Here is a 16,729-nt window from a genome sequence, read left to right as displayed (position 1 = left end):
GTTTTAGTCATGTCCTTTATAGTTGGTACTTTTTGTATGTCTGCATCATAGTATGCTGTAACAACCATGGCTTTTCTATCTCTTCTTCATTCATAGAGGGATCAAATTTCCGCAATGTTTTGGATAAAGCTGTGCAGGCAGACAAAGTGGTCAGAGAACGTTATCACACCCACTGTGATATGATTGCCCTGCTCTGCAAGCCCGAGCCTGAACTCAATGCTGCAATTCCCTCTGCCAATCCAGCAAAAACCCTGCAGGGCAGCGAGGTGAGCTGATATGATAAAAAAAAAGCAGGCACCTAACTGGAGAAAATGTGCAGATGGCTAAAAGGTCTTATCGAACTTAAGCTGCTAAATAACCTGAGCTCTTGTCAGGTTCTAACAGTGTCTGTCCTGGTGTCAGTTCCATGGAGAGAAATATGTATGCTGGTAAGCACTTATAATAGTACCATCCTAATCAAAGGGCTTTCTGCAACACGATACAGCTTAAATGCTATAGCAACAACACAGGAAAGCACAGAAGGCTGGGAGGTCAAACTAAACTCATAAATAACATCACTTTACTACTGAGAAGTTGAGATTTGTTAAATTGAACACTTTCTTCAAAATAACACTGACCTCAAGGGACAGTGTGTATTTGTTTTCATTCAACCCAAACTCTTATTGACGTAAGTGAGAAGAAAGAATTCTTAAAAGCAATAATAAAATTAACAGCTCAGTCCTTTTCCTCTATATTTGTAATTAATAGAATTTAAAATCAGCTTAAAAATTAGCCTTCAAGAACCTGAGATCTGCAGAGCTTGCATTTACAGAAATGTTAAGGCGATATAACCTAAAGAACATTACTTAATTCCTATTGTTTTGAGTTTATATGATAACATTATTTTGGGGGGAATTCAGTACTTTAGCTTTTCTGTGCAAACCCACATACATAGGATGTTTTTGAAAATTGTTATTTAGTCTAGATTCCCAAGTTCACTATAGTAGATTTTATTTTAAGGAGAAATTTTGTCCCTGGACTACTTCATCTGGCTTACTAGGAAATAGCGTAAATCAAAAAGATTTGCATTCCATGTCACCTGGTCTCATTGTTATTTAAACGTAACACCAGTAAGTGACATGCTAATAAAAATTCTATGTCCTAATATTCTTCTTTTAATGTAGGAACTATGTTGATTTCAGGTTGTAGGAGTACTCCGGTCTCAATTGAGCAAACTTGATGAGGTGAAAAGGGAGAGGGAGCAGTTGGAGAATGACGTCAAGTCAGTCCAGTTTGACATGACCAGTAAGTTTCTGACTGCACTGGCTCAGGATGGTGCCCTTAACGAGGAGGCTATCTCTGTAGCAGAGCTTGATAACATCTATGGTGGATACACCCAGAAGGTGCAGCAGAGTTTGAAGACCCAAGAGGAGATTCTAGGAAATATACAGGTCAGTAAATCATCTTAAAAAAATGGTGCTGGGAGTGTTGTATATTGTTACTTTTGCTGAGCTAGCATACTTTGAGCTAAGAACTTGGATGGCTTTTGGACTTCCCAGTTGATTGAATCCTTAGGATTTTCTGTTATATTGCATTAATAAACAGAAATGGAAAATGTTGTTTGGCTACAGGATATCAATTCATTGTGCAGAAGCTGTAAAACACAGAACTGCTCGATTGAAGCTAACATTTCACTATAGCCTTACCAGAAAAAATGTGTGCTTGTTGTCCCAGCTTTATGGATAAAACTCCAGGATGATGTTTAGCTGCTTTTGTATAGTAATTTTTCTCTTGTGCCATTAAGCTTATTATCAGTTTGTCATAAAATCTGTTGAACATTCCAAAGAGAATTAATTTGTCTTTGATTGTCTTTGATAGACATCTCACCAGGAGTTTTCTGCAATGAAGCAGTCAAACACAGATGCCAAGGAAAGAGAGGAAGTGCTGAAGAAACTGGCCTCTGCTCATGACAGCTATGTTGAGATCTCCAACAATCTGAAAGAAGGCACCAAGGTTGGGAATTTCAGCTTGTCAGGTGGAACTAATGACGCTGTAGCTGCCCTGGTTAATTTTGATGGAATATGATTTGTCCAAATTCTTCTTTAGTTATTTTCTATCCATGTTGTTTTCTTAACAACTCTCAACAGAGTTAACCAGACACAATGACTGGCTTTAAATGGTAATGAGTCATTGCAAACATTTAGACATTCTAGAGTGTCTAATGAATGTTAAAGGCATTTAGTTTTGCATTCGAATCTTTGACTTATTTTAATAATTATTCTTTCGTAGAGGAATCATATGTTAGAAGTAGAAAGATTTGTTTTTGTAGATTAGAATTCCAAGAAAGACTTTGAACAGTTTGGTCACCTTGCATTATTTCCCTTTAGTTTATGTAAAACACTTGAGTTTCAAATTGTGACATTCATAATTGTAAAGTATCAAAATATTTTAGAGGGATTTTATCATGTTTGATTCTAATTGATGTTTTCTTTTAGTTTTATAATGATCTGACTGAAATCCTCCTGAAGTTCCAAAACAAGTGCAGTGACATTGTTTTTGCACGCAAAACTGAGCGAGATGAACTTCTCAAGTAAGTTCTCCTGTTCCACAATGTAAACGTGTTTTGGAATTCTGCAAACTTTTTTTACATTTAAAATATTTTTTATTTTTGTGATATACTCTCAGTCTGTAATACTTCTACATCCATAAGTATACACTGCAACCCTGAAAACAAATACTATTTTCTGAATTTTTTGTTTTTAGGTTGGGAATATGAGACATTTAGTTGAAAAAATAGTGTTTTCCTAAAGCCTTCAGTTAATTCTTAAAGGGTCCAGTTAATTACAGGAAATATATTTGAAGTGCTTTTACCAAACAGAAAATAAGACGTGTAGAAATATATTCCCTTCAGGATTTGCAAGAATAATTGGGATACTGAATTTTCTTTATTTACAGTTGTACTATTTATCTTGTATGGAAGAAATGGCAAAACTATAACTGTTTAGATATTTTATATATGTATTCAATTAAACAGATTACTGCTTCATGTGTTTTAAAGTCTTTTGTAAGTGTTGGTTGTTGCTTGCAGGGAGTTACAGCAGAGTATTGCTCGAGAGCCCAGTGCTCCCTCTTTCCCTACTGTGCCTGCATACCAGTGCAACCCCAGCACTCCTACTGTTGCTGCCTCTGGTCCTCCTGGAGCACCCACTCCAGCACCGAGAACTGTGTTTGTAAGTGCCCTCCCTGGGCTGCATATCAAGAATCAGCCTAACAATTCTGTGACAGCAAAATATTTTAATTGAGTATTTTAATTGTCATTAGCTTTGGACACTCTCATCCGTAGAACCTGTACCTTGTTTAAAGACAATTTTTTCTTCGTGTGACATAAGGGTCTTTTAAAGTTCTGCGGGGTACTAAGCATCACATTTGCCTAATGTGTTTTGTCTAAAAAATGTAATGTGCTGGTGCATTGTTCGTTTTTTCATTTGCGCAGTGGTCACTTGAAGAGTATTGAAAGTTTCAAAAGACTCAAATGCGCAATGTGCAACCTATGTGTGTCAAGCTGATGTTACTTCAGTAACTAGGCTTTTCACAGAACCTGAAGTTTTTTTAATTTTGTATTTGAATTTAATCAGTAATGTGGTCTATAATGTTAGTATAAAACTCTATCTGGAAAGAACAGTTTGCCTGTCACAGACATTATCTGCATATATACCCTTTTCATTTAAGAGTATATAAGGTTAAAAATAATCACATTAATTGAAATACTCATCTTTCTTCTGCAGCAAAGCAAACCCCAGCCCCCAGCGCGCCCACCTCCTCCTGTAATATGCAGTGCAGCCACCAGCACTAGCACACCTCTTCCAACTACTGTGGTGGCCAGCACTGATACACCATCTGTCAGTGCCACTCCCTCCATGGTGCCTCCTGGTGCCCCATCACAGGCTCAGGGTCCTCCGTACCCAACATACCCTGGATACCAGGGGTAAGATTTTATTTCTTGCAAATCATAATGTGCAGTAGTTGCACAGAGCATATTTCTAAGCAGTATTAATGCTACAGAGTCTTTACAAAACTTTTTATATAGAGTTCTTCATGTAGTATGTAGAGGTTTTAAATCTGCAGAAGTCTAAAAAGAGCCTCATGGTTGCTAAAAAAACTAACATTTTTTGAATAACCGAACATTTCAGGCATTTTATTCCAGTAGGGACCAGGTACAGTACACGCAGATTCAAAACTTAAAATTCTTACTCTGACTTTTTTTTTACCGGTTTTGTATCATTACTGTATGTTTCTTGTAAAAAATCAGGTCTTAACATCTAAATTTCTTTTACAGGTACATGCAGATGCCCATGGCCTACAATCCGTATGCTTTTGGGCAGTATAACATACCGTACATGTACCAGGGCCCAGGACAAGGCAGTTTCCCTGGTGCCCAACCACCCCAGCAACATCCCTATCCTTACCCACAGCAACCCCAGCAGCCTTACTACCCCCAGCAGTAATGCATCCTTGCAGGCCACCTCTTCAGGATTGAAAATAACTCTCTAATGCTTACCTTATTTAGTTACATTTTCAAATGTGCTTGTATTATTTCTTTTTGTTGTTTCTTTTTCTAAGTTAATTCTGCTCATAGCACTACGTCAACTTGACTGTTTTACCAGAATGACACTAGGTAGAAATTCCAGATACAATCTCGTATATTAATTTTTCAAATAAAAATGGTGGCTTAGGAAATAGGATGCCTTCTTGTAGGAGAATTTAATACATATCCCTCACGGAGGGAAGACTGACTTAATCTGTTGTAGAATTTTACCTTGCAAATAAGTTGTTTAATAAATGCCGGTATATACTGTAATTTAAAAAAACATCATTTGTTCTCTTTAGATGTTTTTGTTATATAAAATTATTTTGGGGACAGGCTAAGGCATGGAAGAACTATGTTATACAGACTACAGTCTATTTTTCCTTCCTCAATCTGTATGTTGGGTATCTATTGTTTTCTCTTGCAATCAGAACCTTGTAAATCACTAGGTAAATAAAAGTATATATATATAAAATAACATTTATTGTTAACCAAATTATGATTGATCCTTAAGGGTTTTTTCTTATTTTGTGGCTGATTAAAAGATTAGTATATCATATTTCTTATTTAAAGGTCGTACCTGCTGCATGTCCTGCTTTGTGTGCTCCGTGTGATCTCATGTTCATTTTTTTCCTTAGACTGTCATTTGTGATTTTAAAACATAATATCTAAAACAGCTTTTGAAATATATTCTTGAAGGGGTTTTCCAGGAAGTGTGCAAGGGAGCAAATTATTTTCATACACAAATGAATGTTTTTACTTTATAACAGTGATACTGCACTTTGAGTCCTCTTTCTGATTTAAAGATATTCCTAAATGTTTTTTATTAATTAACATTTTTCATTAACATGACACAGCACACAGAATACAGAAAAAGGAGGTATTGGTGACATATATTGTACTGCACATTAAATCACATTTCAGGCACTTGTACCAAAACTAAAGGTAAACATTTTCTTCAGTCTTTTCTTTTGAAGAGTACTAAAAATACTGGAATGTTCTGAAATATATCATTTGAATGCTTAGTTAGTAGGTGATTGGTGTTCAGAAAAAAGGATTCCAAAGGGTAGGTAGTCAGAATATTTTATACCCTCAATACAATGTTGACAATGTTGCTTCAATAATAAACCATTTTGTTGGAGAGAAAATATTTTTTTTCTTGTGTAAGGTAAAGGTGATTGTTGAGCAAGGGTGCCCATTCTTATCCAGGAATGCCAGTGTGTCTGTAGGTGTTCTAGATGTATTTAAAACAGCAGCATCTGAACTGGGAGAAACTGATAAATTAGTCCAGTTAAGCTGACAAACTGATTTGGTTTGTTAAAAGATTTATTGGAATGAAAGCCTGTTAACACACTTGCCCTCCAGGACTGGGTTAAAACACCCCTGGTATAGAGGTTTACTTGAGATCTTTTTTTTTTTTCAGTTATTGATGTGTACTGTGTACATATAACAGGATAAACCCCAATGCAATACAGAATGTTTCTTGAAGTCATAAGATAAACCCTTCTGAAATTGTGGTCATGAACTTACATTACATTGGAGTCTAAAGTTGAAAAATGTGGAAGTGAACCATCTGTATTCTCGGATACAGGTATGCTGAAATGTTGCTGTCTTTTATAACTTTTACATGGCACCTTCAGAAATAGAGAGTTTTTCAATGTCTGAATGACATTCCAAAAAGTTCAGCATATGCAGGAAGATTATTTTGCTTACCCAACCAAAATAGCAGTTGAAACTGTGATTAAAGAAGGACCTTTGAAGTTTTTGTGATGACTAGAAACTAAAGTAAACATTAATAACCTACCAGGATTTATTAAACAGTGGCTAATCCACCCTAGCTGAATAAGGACACAATATGTATCTTGAAGACCTTTTTTTCCCTGATCAAGGTTTTATTATACCTATTCTAGTCTGAAATGTCATTAAATGTCAAAGAATTCCTACTTTCAACAAAAGGAGTTTGAGCATAAATATCTTCACATTTAAAATTGCATTACAAATGTCAGGACACTTTGTTGTTGACACTTTGTTGCCACAACATGTACCTGCACCGTGCCAATTTTGTTTTTTGTTTAATCTAGCTGTAATGCAGGATATGGATGACAATGCAAATTGGTAATGAAAGAGAATATATATTTTAAGCGTATCAGAACAAGATGTGTATATATATTGTTTCCCCTAAGTAAATCAAACTTGCAATAAACACTGCAATAAACCAAATTAGTTTTAAGTTGAGTACTTGGCTTTAGTTCTGGTGTTCACTTGGAGTAGCAAAGCAGTTAAAGCCAATATAGTGCTAGGCAGAATCTCCAGATACAATCTTGTATAGTAATCTTCATTTTAAAATGGTAGCTTAGGCAATGAGGCCTTGTATGAGAATCTTAATACATACTGTACATGTATTAATCCATGTGTAAGGGCGGAATTTCACCTTCTTGCAAATAAGCGTTTTAATATTAACAATTGTTGGTATGTACTGTGATAAGATGAAAAATAACCTCTGTTCTCTGTAAGATGTCTGTTATTGAAAATTAACAGAATCAGACAAGAACTATTAACTAAGAACTAAAAATATACTGACTGGTATTATATTGTTCCTTCTTCAAGTTAGTTGGTTATCTGCTAATATCTGCTTGTTCAAGTAAGATGGTCTGTTATAGTTGAACTCACACACTTCCTGTAGCATGCTTAACTGACAGACGTTACACATATCTCCTCACTGTTAATTCTTCATGAACATGTGAAAATAATTATATGTTGTTCAATACCTTATGTTAACTATTTACCTTTGCCTATATTACTCAGGATGCCTTACTCCAGTCATGGAAGTTCATTATCCAGTAGGTTTTATAGGATTTTAAAAAAATCATTACACATTAATAACTTAGAAAAGTTGTCAAGCTGCTTCAATTAAGCCATTAATTGTTCAATTTAGATAATTAAGAGCCACCTGGAAAAATACCTTTCGCATAAATACCTACAGCTGCCTTACTGTAAATGTCACTGTTTTCCAAAGTAGGGAAACTCAGATATTTTCTGAAATTTGGAATGTGGAGGGCAGTACAGTGGCATGGTGGAAAAACAAATATGGCTGTTCACCATGACAGTTGTTCAAAGACTGTACATTTTAAAACTGGTGAAATTGTAGGCGAAAGGTTGGCTGATGGTTGATATTTCCTTTTTAATTACTGTACATTATGGTTAATTTCCTCTTTGTCATGCGTTTGGATTTGCCGCTGTGTTTATAGTCTTACTTTGAAAACACATTTACAGAAGCATCTTCAAAGTTATCACTCACCTTTAATCTCGATTTTAAAACAGGCAATTTTCTAAACCTACACATTATAGGTTTAGAAAAACTTATACAATATGTCTAGAAGTATCACAATTGTCAGAACAATTTCCATTGTAGATTTTAAAAAATGTTTTTCTTGAAAAATTTGAAAGTTTTCAGCTTTTGAAAGTGACAACTTCTAGGAACTAGAACAGTCCAGTTCTGTGCAATTTAAAGGAAGCAATGTAATCACAGGATAAAATAGTCTTTAAATAGGTACTGTATTAACTGGATTTTAAACAATTTACAACTTCATATAAAAAGCACTATAAATGATATAATTTCACTTAGGAGATGACTGTGCATTAATATTTTTTTCCAAATGATGAGGATAACGGGTTTGACTGCATGGAAGAATTCACCTTTAATGGGTAAGTGGGACTTCACTGACACTTCAAGCAAATCTGCCAGTTAGCACTAATACTAATAGTGGCTAGGTTGTGTTATGAATGATTGTGAGTACATAAGAGCTACAAGACTACATTTCTTGTCATTCTTTTGAGCTACCAATGTTGGCACACCCGTTCAGTGGAGCCAATGCAAAAACTTAAAATGTGACTTAAAATGTGTTAGTTTAACCAGCTGTTTACTTACTGTTAATTTAATTTTATATTTAAGGAGCTAAGAAGGTGGATTTACCAAAGTGCTGCACTGCAATTGATAGGAGGGTCCTGTGTTTGAGTATTCCTGATTTATATTAAATACTCAACCACAGTTGCAAGTTACTTGTTTAAGGCATTACTTTTTAAAATTAATAAACAGCAGGAAATATTGCTTTTAAGTGCCATTTGTATAGTAACTATACACACACTACACCAGTGATTCTTGGTCATTGTCCTCAAATACCCCTGTGTCTGCTGGTTTTGTTTTTGCCCTTAATCAGAAGTGGTAATTGATCTACTTGCATTTATAGGCGTTTTCTCCACTGAGACCTTGGTTTCAAGATTTACCTAAAATAATTCCCTTTCAATTCAGGTCCTGGATCAGTGCTGCTTTTTTGCTCCAGTTGCGTTATTAATCGCAAACTAGTTTTTGATTCAATTTTAAGACTACCCTAATTTACATTTGCTATCTGAAATATAACCAATTGGACACAAGTTGCACGGTGGTTAGCATTGTTACCTTGCAGAGTTGGGGCCCTGGTTTCTGTTCCTGGGGTATTATCTGTGTGGAGTTTGTATTTTCTCTATATGTTAAAGTGGGTTTCCTCTGGTTGCTCTGGTTTCCTCCTACAGTCCAATAACATACTGGTAAGTTAATTGGGTTCAGAGAAAATTGGCCCTAACGTGACTGTGTGTGTTTGTCTGTGTGCCCTTCTATGGACTGGCATCCCATTCAGGGTGTGCCTTGTTGCTTGCAAAGATAGGCTCCAGCTCCCCCACAATCCTGAATTGTATAAAGTGGTAGAAAATGGATGGACTTGAGGGAAAGGAAAACGCTGCCTTTAGAAGGTGTCCGATACAATGTAATTCTCACCCATGTCTGGTTCCATACCATGTCTATCATCAGGTGATCAAATGTTGAGCTATTCAGTCAGAAATAAGGGAGAGACCTGAAGATGTTGGGACACAATGCATTATAGGGTATTTTTGAAACCAAAATACCGAAGACCAAGTGCAGTAAAAGTCTAAGCAAGTGGATCAGTTACAGGAAATTAGCAATTGTGATCATGGGCTCAGTAGGAACAAAGGCTAGCAGACACAATGATACTCTGGTAACAGGATTGATAACCACTGGACTACAAAGGTCACAGAACCTGATCAGGGTTTTTAAAATGAGTTCCTTCCCAACATCTTTACGATAAACAGTAATCTCTTGCACAAATAATAATGGGTTATATATGAAAAATCCCAGCACTGTTTATATACCATCTTTTACGTACAGGAATCCCAGAACGCTTACAAATCTTAAGACAATGCTATTTCCATAATTATTTTCCTCTGTGAGCCTCAAAAGTTTTCATCCATCTTTATAGTCTCGAGAAAAAAATTCTGATGATCTTTAGTGAAATCCTTGTTCCACGTTTTTTTTTAGTCAAAATTTCAAAGCTCAGTAAAATCAACCTGAGCTGATCAAAGCCAATAGTTAAGTGTATAAGATCACAATTTCAATTAAGGGTGGTGAGTTAAGTTGATTAACAGTGTTGTAGACTGGGTTTTAAAACTTGAAATTCCTTACAATATCTGACAGGTAAGCCCTAGGATTTAAGAACTTGAGTAAGATGTTCCTTTAAGTTTAGATTCTTATCAGTGCAGTCCTTTCCAGCTTTATCATGGGAAACCAGACAGAATGCCAGTTAAAGCCCGTGAACCAAATTCATTGAAGAATTACGGCCATGTCTTCTCAAAAAATAAAGTCTGCATCATCCAGAAAACACTGAACAGAACTGATTCAGAATTCCAGATCAAGGCTTGCTCTTGGCACAGGTGGAAGTTTGTAATCTAGATTTAGAGATGTCTGGGTCTTATCTTTAGATGACTGTGACCCCGAATTCCCCCAATGCTGGTCCACATTTGGTTTTGTAGGGATAGTAGGTAGGAAGATCATTGACCCCTGAGTCTTTCCAGATGCCTGCAAGCTTGCTGCAATGTTGAGAGTGATGCATATTCCATCCAATTAATAGGGATTAGTTTTATTTGTTACACCCAAACTAATTCCACCTTAATGCAACCCCTACCATGGTGCAGTTGTCAAGGTTTCACAGTAAGAACAATCAGGAAAAAGTACTGGTAGAGGTCATTACCACATCACATTTTGTTTTGTTAATGAAGGCCCTGCATGGAAAGTAATCATTTCTGATTGCTAGAAAGTGCTACATTATTAATAAAGGCACAGGGGCATACCGTATAAATGGAGCAAAATTTGAATTGGCAATGATTTGGAAATATACACGGTGGTGTACAGTAAACACTTTATTTTTCAATCTAACATAAAATTTAGAGGTAAAGATGGTGATACTTTTGGAATACTTTTTCGTTTTTTTGGTTGGCATGTTAACTGTTTTTTTTAATTAAGTTGGTGGAAATGGTCCTGATTTTAGTACGTTTGTATATATACTGTATGTAATATCTGCATAATATCCTGTGATTTAAGTCATAAAGGTCAGTATCGTAAGCTTCAATAATTGCTCAATGCTTAATGCTCACACATTGCATTAATTTCCTTCTCTTAAGCATGTTTGTAGAGATGGAGTTGGGGTGCGCACCTAACTGCACCAGATTGGATAAACCAGATGGTAAATGTCTGTCTTGCAGCTCTACTCTTCACTAAGGGTGCAGGGTACAGTATGTTGCCGTGAGGTAAGACATAAAGAAATGATTTATAATTTCAAATCATGTGTGTATGTAATAAAAATGTATGGTTTTCACCTACAAACAGGTCAATGATTTTTTATTTTAATGCAACTTATTGTCCATCACCTTATTTTTCCACTTCATTAAGGGACTGAATGAGATTTCATGAAGTATTTATTTTTAATAATACTGTATAAAATATCAGTTACAATTTAAGTGTTTGGAAGTTTAACATAAACCATTCACAATTGCAGAACTCAAGTTCAATACATAATTGCAAATTTCATATATTTCTATTATTGTAAAATCAATAACAGATTAAAGAAGCCACTATAAAAAAATCATATTAAAACAATTTCCCTCCATCTTATTGCATAGAAGTATCAGCAGGTGGAACATTTCGGCAACATGACATTTCAGATTTATGTTTATGAGCTGCATCAGACTGCCTAAAGGCAGTGTTTACTGCAAAGCCCAACTGTGCAGATCACCCCAGTGGCAGAACAAGTCTCCTTGTCTGTTATCCTCTTACAGTAATGCCATGAAAACAGGAGTCTCCCTGCCTCTATTGGCTTGTGGCATTTATGAAGACAATTCAATTATCTTCTAGATGGTGATTTTATTTGGAGGGAGAAGATAAGAATACAAGTGTAAACCTATATATTGCATGGCGATTGTATTTAGGATAATTTATGATATCCTCTATATATACATGTTATCAAAAGAAACATTTTCATTTATTTAGCAAGATTTTATTTCTCAATGAAAAAATTAAATTGTCTTCTTAACGATGTTAAGAAAAGGATTTAAGCTTCATCCTATTAGAGCGTCATTGAGTTTCACTTTTTCCTCATAAATTATAAATATTAGCATAAGAAAACCTGATAAAATGATTAGCTTGGATCCTAAGATCTCTGGAATATTTTAATAAACCATTTATTGATGACAGTGATAATTATCACTACATTTCTATGGGAAGTACAGCTTGAACTAGTCTGCCTCATAAACTGAAGCAGTTTTTCAGTCGCAGCAGTGGAGGGCAGCCTTGTAACATTTCTGAATGTTTTGTGGTAGTGCAAGGAAAAGATCTGTTCTGCAGTGCAACAAAACTTTAAAGCAACTAAATTAGAAACTTTTTACTTCATATGGCCTTTAAGGAAATGGTTTGGTTTGTTTATCATTCTTTATAAAAAAAAGAACAAGCTTACAAGAAACGTCTTTCCATAAGTTTAATGCCATGATTTTATTTTTCCACTGATAAATGATTCACTTAAGTAATAGAGAAGTGTAACGAATTCATTTCTACTGTACATTTTCTGTAATTTGTTTCACCTTCATACTTCATTCTGTTTGCTCTTTATTGGTGTTGAAGCACATTCTTAATGTCCATCACCTGCCACAACCTGCTGTGCCTCCACCTCTTAGCCAGGAGTGCACAAAATCAAAAGAAATGCACTGATTTCCAGGTGACAAAACAACAGAAATAATTCCCACTCCATTTGTGTCGTCAGTTTAAGTGCAATTTCCTTTTGCACTCTCATCGTACACATCATAACCTTGTGAATGTTTTCCAGGTCTTTGTGACAGCAGTGTGCACACAATATAGGACACTCAATGGGCATTCATAAAAAACAAAAAAAAGCTTCAACCTGTGGTGCTGATTGTTAAGCACTGCACAAGAACACAAAAAGTTAATTCAAATCATATCTGCAAAAGCCCATCACATCTGAAATGAAGTGCAATGCCTCACTATTGATTTATTATAAAGCTTTGTTATATCATAGTAAAACTAGAGACAGAGTGAAATAAAATATAGTAGAAATCGTTGTATGTTTGACAGCACAGTTTAGCCATGAAAAAAGGAAGATAAACTGCAAAAGCACTATGATACAAAAATGTCCCTTGCCAATTCCTTTCATAATCCTTACACCCACACATCAAGGAGTAGGTGGATTAAAGACTTCTGGGTGGCTCAGTCAGTTTAATTAAAACCTGAAAAATTGAGAAATTCTGAAAAAAATAGAAGAATTTATTGGAGGGGCAGTGAAATCTGGTCATGGATAGCATGGAAAGTAATTCATAAGGAGCACTTTGCTATCATGTTTTTTTAATTACATTTGTTATTTAAAGTGACAATACAGCAACTAATCTTATTCTGGGGTAAAATTATTGAAAGCAGAGCAAACATATTTCTAGCAAAATTGAAATTTCTAATCAAGGTTTTAACTTTGACATTTTATTATGGATCATGATCATGTTGATTAATTCACTTCTTTCTTGAACGCTCACATTTTTAACACTTGTCATATCATGATTTTTTTATCTGGTTTCAAAATTTAAGAATTTTAATCAAAATAAAAGTAAGGCATTTTGAAGCCCATTATCAATAATCATTGTTAACAAGCTCATACTGTTCCATTCTATTACTTGGCTTGCCGCTGTTTAGTTTTGAGTTACAAACATATTTGATGAACTCAAAGTATATGATAAACATTCAACCTTGTTTTAAAATAATGACATAAACAATCAATGGTTTATTTTGAGTATCTTCCTAATCAATAATAATAGACTGGTCCTTAGAATGTCAAGTCAAGTCAAAGTCATCTAAAAAACAAAGCACCTTCTGTTATTTTTCATTACTTCACAGATAAGCAGTCCTGAAATCCAGTACAGTGCTATTCTTTTAGTTTTACTTTGTGAATTGGAAGAATAGAAAAATATGTTCATTATTTACAAAACTACAAGATTTTTCTTTGTTCTTCTGATATGTCTACACACATTTTGATTACACACAAAAGGTTGCTGGCTTCTACACATACAGGGGCACATACAGTACAGTAGACTTATTTGCTCATGTTTTCCTGAAGAGTTACTGTATTTAATTTTGGAGGACATACGATCACTTGCAAATAAAGAGTTATATGAAGAAAAAAAACTAATTGTATATATCATATGGGAACATGTGATCATGAATTTTTCTGAAGGATTAGGTTAAATTTAATTACTGAATTAAGACTCACGTAAGCAAAGTGACAAGGCACTGCCTACTCTGGCACAGCCATGTGACACATGGCAGCTTGTTGGAGGTAAAAGAAATCCTTTATCTTGATCACCACCTGCTCAGATAGGGTGAGGCCAGCAAATCAATTTCACTTGTAATCTGAACTGGACATTATCTGCAGATGTCTTGGATAGAAAAGCCTGTCCATTAAACTCCTGTTCCAGTCTCCTCTCAAGCTTTTCTCACATCAGTTCAACAGAACTTTCTGCCATTTTCAAAATTTGTTGTTCTTCTTTCTGATTTAAATAATTAAGGTTTAATCTTTATAGGTTTCATATTATCATGTGGAACAAAAATCATATTGGGTTGCTTTTTGAATTTTCTAATTTCAACAATGACTTCAAAAATGCAACTCTCTTATCATCATAGTGTTGATTAATACTGTTAAAATATTTTGTTACATAACAAATGTGGCAAGCTCACGACTGAATACTGCTGTTTTGTGCTCATGACATTCCATGAACTTTTAATAAACCAAATGCTCAACAATCCCAATTTTATTGTCAGAGTATCAAAACTTTGAATGAAACTGTTTCAAAATGAAACCCATTTGATTATTGCTAGGCAATGTTTTTTTTAGAAAAAGCTTCACTTGAAGGTGATATTAGATACAGCTGTCCCTCAGATTAGAAGCAGTCTGAAACCATTCTAATATGTTTAGCCCACAAGTAAAGGTACTTTACTATGCAGAAGGAAACAGTGAAAGTTCTATTTAAATAACAAAAACTTTGTTGTTTATTACAACATAAGCTATTTAATTATAAATACATTTTTAAAATAGTATCCATAAAATATCATTAGCCTCATATATATTTCATAATAGCAAAACTCAGCAACAGAACAGGTATTTGTTTGAAAAGTAGTATACTGTAGGAAAGCCACAGAGGAAAAGAAGCTCTATACGAGTGGCATTCTCAAATAACTAACTCCTGAATGTCAAGACAGCTGCTGGAAGGGCTTCTGGTAAAACTGCAGACGATCAAAACTGGGAATTAGACTTGCTGTACAGTGGCTCTAACAACTCTGAATGGTGTAGAGCTGAGCATGACACCTGCCAGAAGTGGTGACAATTATGAGTGCCATAAGCTCTAAACTCTGCAGATAACGTTATCTAAATAAAACCTTACCATCTTCCAAATTTAGATCTCTTTCCATGTTTTCAGATCTAAACTTTAGTTATGCAAATTAATCTCACACCTTTGTAGTGTACACAGCTTATATACTTCAGTGCGTGGTCTTCTATTATTTATAGAACACGAGAATCATGTCTACATGTCTATGAAATTCATTATAATTGTTCAGTAGGGAAAAAAGTTATTAAAACTTCCAAGTTTTCATATCAGTACTTTTTCTGTCAAGACACTAGCAAAGAGTTTAATAATGTAGCACACTCTGTATTCCATATCACTGTTATTTGTGTAAGTTCAGTTATGTGTTTTTGTCAAGTAGAAAAATGATTTCTATTCAGAATTATTTTACAGAATCTGGCATGAATGCAGGTTTTTATACTTTATAGAGACTAAAATCATAATGGGTAGGGTAAAACAATGACAAGTGATTTCTTCAGATTAAAAATGAGCCCTATATCCTTAGGCATTTCTACTGAAAAGGGAGACAGTCCAGAAGTACTCTATAACTTACTAATTCTCTTCAATAGCAGACATAAAGGACTGTAAAAGTAACTCTGGAGTGCAGCTGCATTAACTCTATCTTGGTCAGGGGCCATCTGGTCCTGAAGGAGAACGACTAGATGGCCCCGCTGTGGCAGACAAGCACGGTAGCTATTTCAATGGTTTCAATCACCCTCTTGTGGGGGTCCAGCACATTTTGTGTTGAGCTTTGGACTGTGGGCCTTGATTCTCTTTGGTCTGTAAACCCACATTTTCTCCTTTAGGCTTCACATACAGTAGTAATACCGGCAACATCTCTCACCTGCTGCTCTGACCTGCTTGGCAGCAAATTCGTGAACTATCAGTAGGCGCTCCTGGCACTGAAGAATGTACTCTGGGCCATCTTGGGAGAATGCCAAAGGGCTTCTCAAAAGCAGGGCTTAGTTTTCAACCAAACTTCAGCAGGGCTGGGGCACAGGCAGTGGTTTCTTGTATAGCTGACCAGCAAGCAAGGAGGACTAGTGGAAGCTGGATGTGCCCCCATAACCAGGAACTGTTGGGTTCCTAAAGTGCACTTGGGCCTCTGTGCCGGCTGGCCTCTGGTGAAGATGCAGTATGCTCACTGAAAATCTCTTCCACTTGCCTTCTGAAGTACTCTCTCTAGGACCACTGAGAAAACACTTGGTTATGTGTTTTCTCAGTGGTCCTAGAGTCAGGAGTCAGGTCACAGATAAACTGGTGAGCCATCTCTTCTTGCACTTTCGTGGGAAAAAGAGAATAAGCTCTGAGGATGAGGTAAGAGAAGTCAGCTACAAAGACACCTAGCATCTCCCCTGAGTGATGGACACAATTCTCAAGCTGCTTCCG

At 35.6% G+C, this 16,729-nt stretch overlaps 1 protein-coding gene and 1 long non-coding RNA gene across 3 annotated transcripts in view; both read left to right on the top strand.

The window, feature by feature from the left end:
• The window catches only part of pdcd6ip (programmed cell death 6 interacting protein), a 56,192-nt gene extending 50,480 nt beyond the window's left edge, over positions 1-5,712 (top strand). For both annotated transcript variants that reach the window (XM_088601519.1, XM_088601518.1), the window contains exons 12-18: positions 97-266; positions 1,182-1,430; positions 1,858-1,992; positions 2,475-2,569; positions 3,068-3,209; positions 3,765-3,964; positions 4,316-5,712. In XM_088601519.1, coding sequence (XP_088457645.1) covers positions 97-266; positions 1,182-1,430; positions 1,858-1,992; positions 2,475-2,569; positions 3,068-3,209; positions 3,765-3,964; positions 4,316-4,484 — 1,160 coding nt within the window. In that variant the 3' untranslated portion in view covers positions 4,485-5,712. The remainder of the gene's footprint in view (positions 1-96; positions 267-1,181; positions 1,431-1,857; positions 1,993-2,474; positions 2,570-3,067; positions 3,210-3,764; positions 3,965-4,315) is intronic.
• The window catches only part of LOC148651351 (uncharacterized), a 487,041-nt gene that overhangs the window by 163,160 nt on the left and 307,152 nt on the right, over positions 1-16,729 (top strand). The gene's annotated exons all lie outside the window — the stretch shown is intronic.

Source organism: Lepisosteus platostomus, chromosome 12, assembly GCF_059453375.1.
Source record: "Lepisosteus platostomus isolate fLepPlt1 chromosome 12, fLepPlt1.hap1, whole genome shotgun sequence".
NCBI classification, from domain to species: domain Eukaryota; kingdom Metazoa; phylum Chordata; class Actinopteri; order Semionotiformes; family Lepisosteidae; genus Lepisosteus; species Lepisosteus platostomus.
Note: the sequence above shows the minus strand (reverse complement) of the source record. Positions and strands in the feature narration are given on the sequence as shown.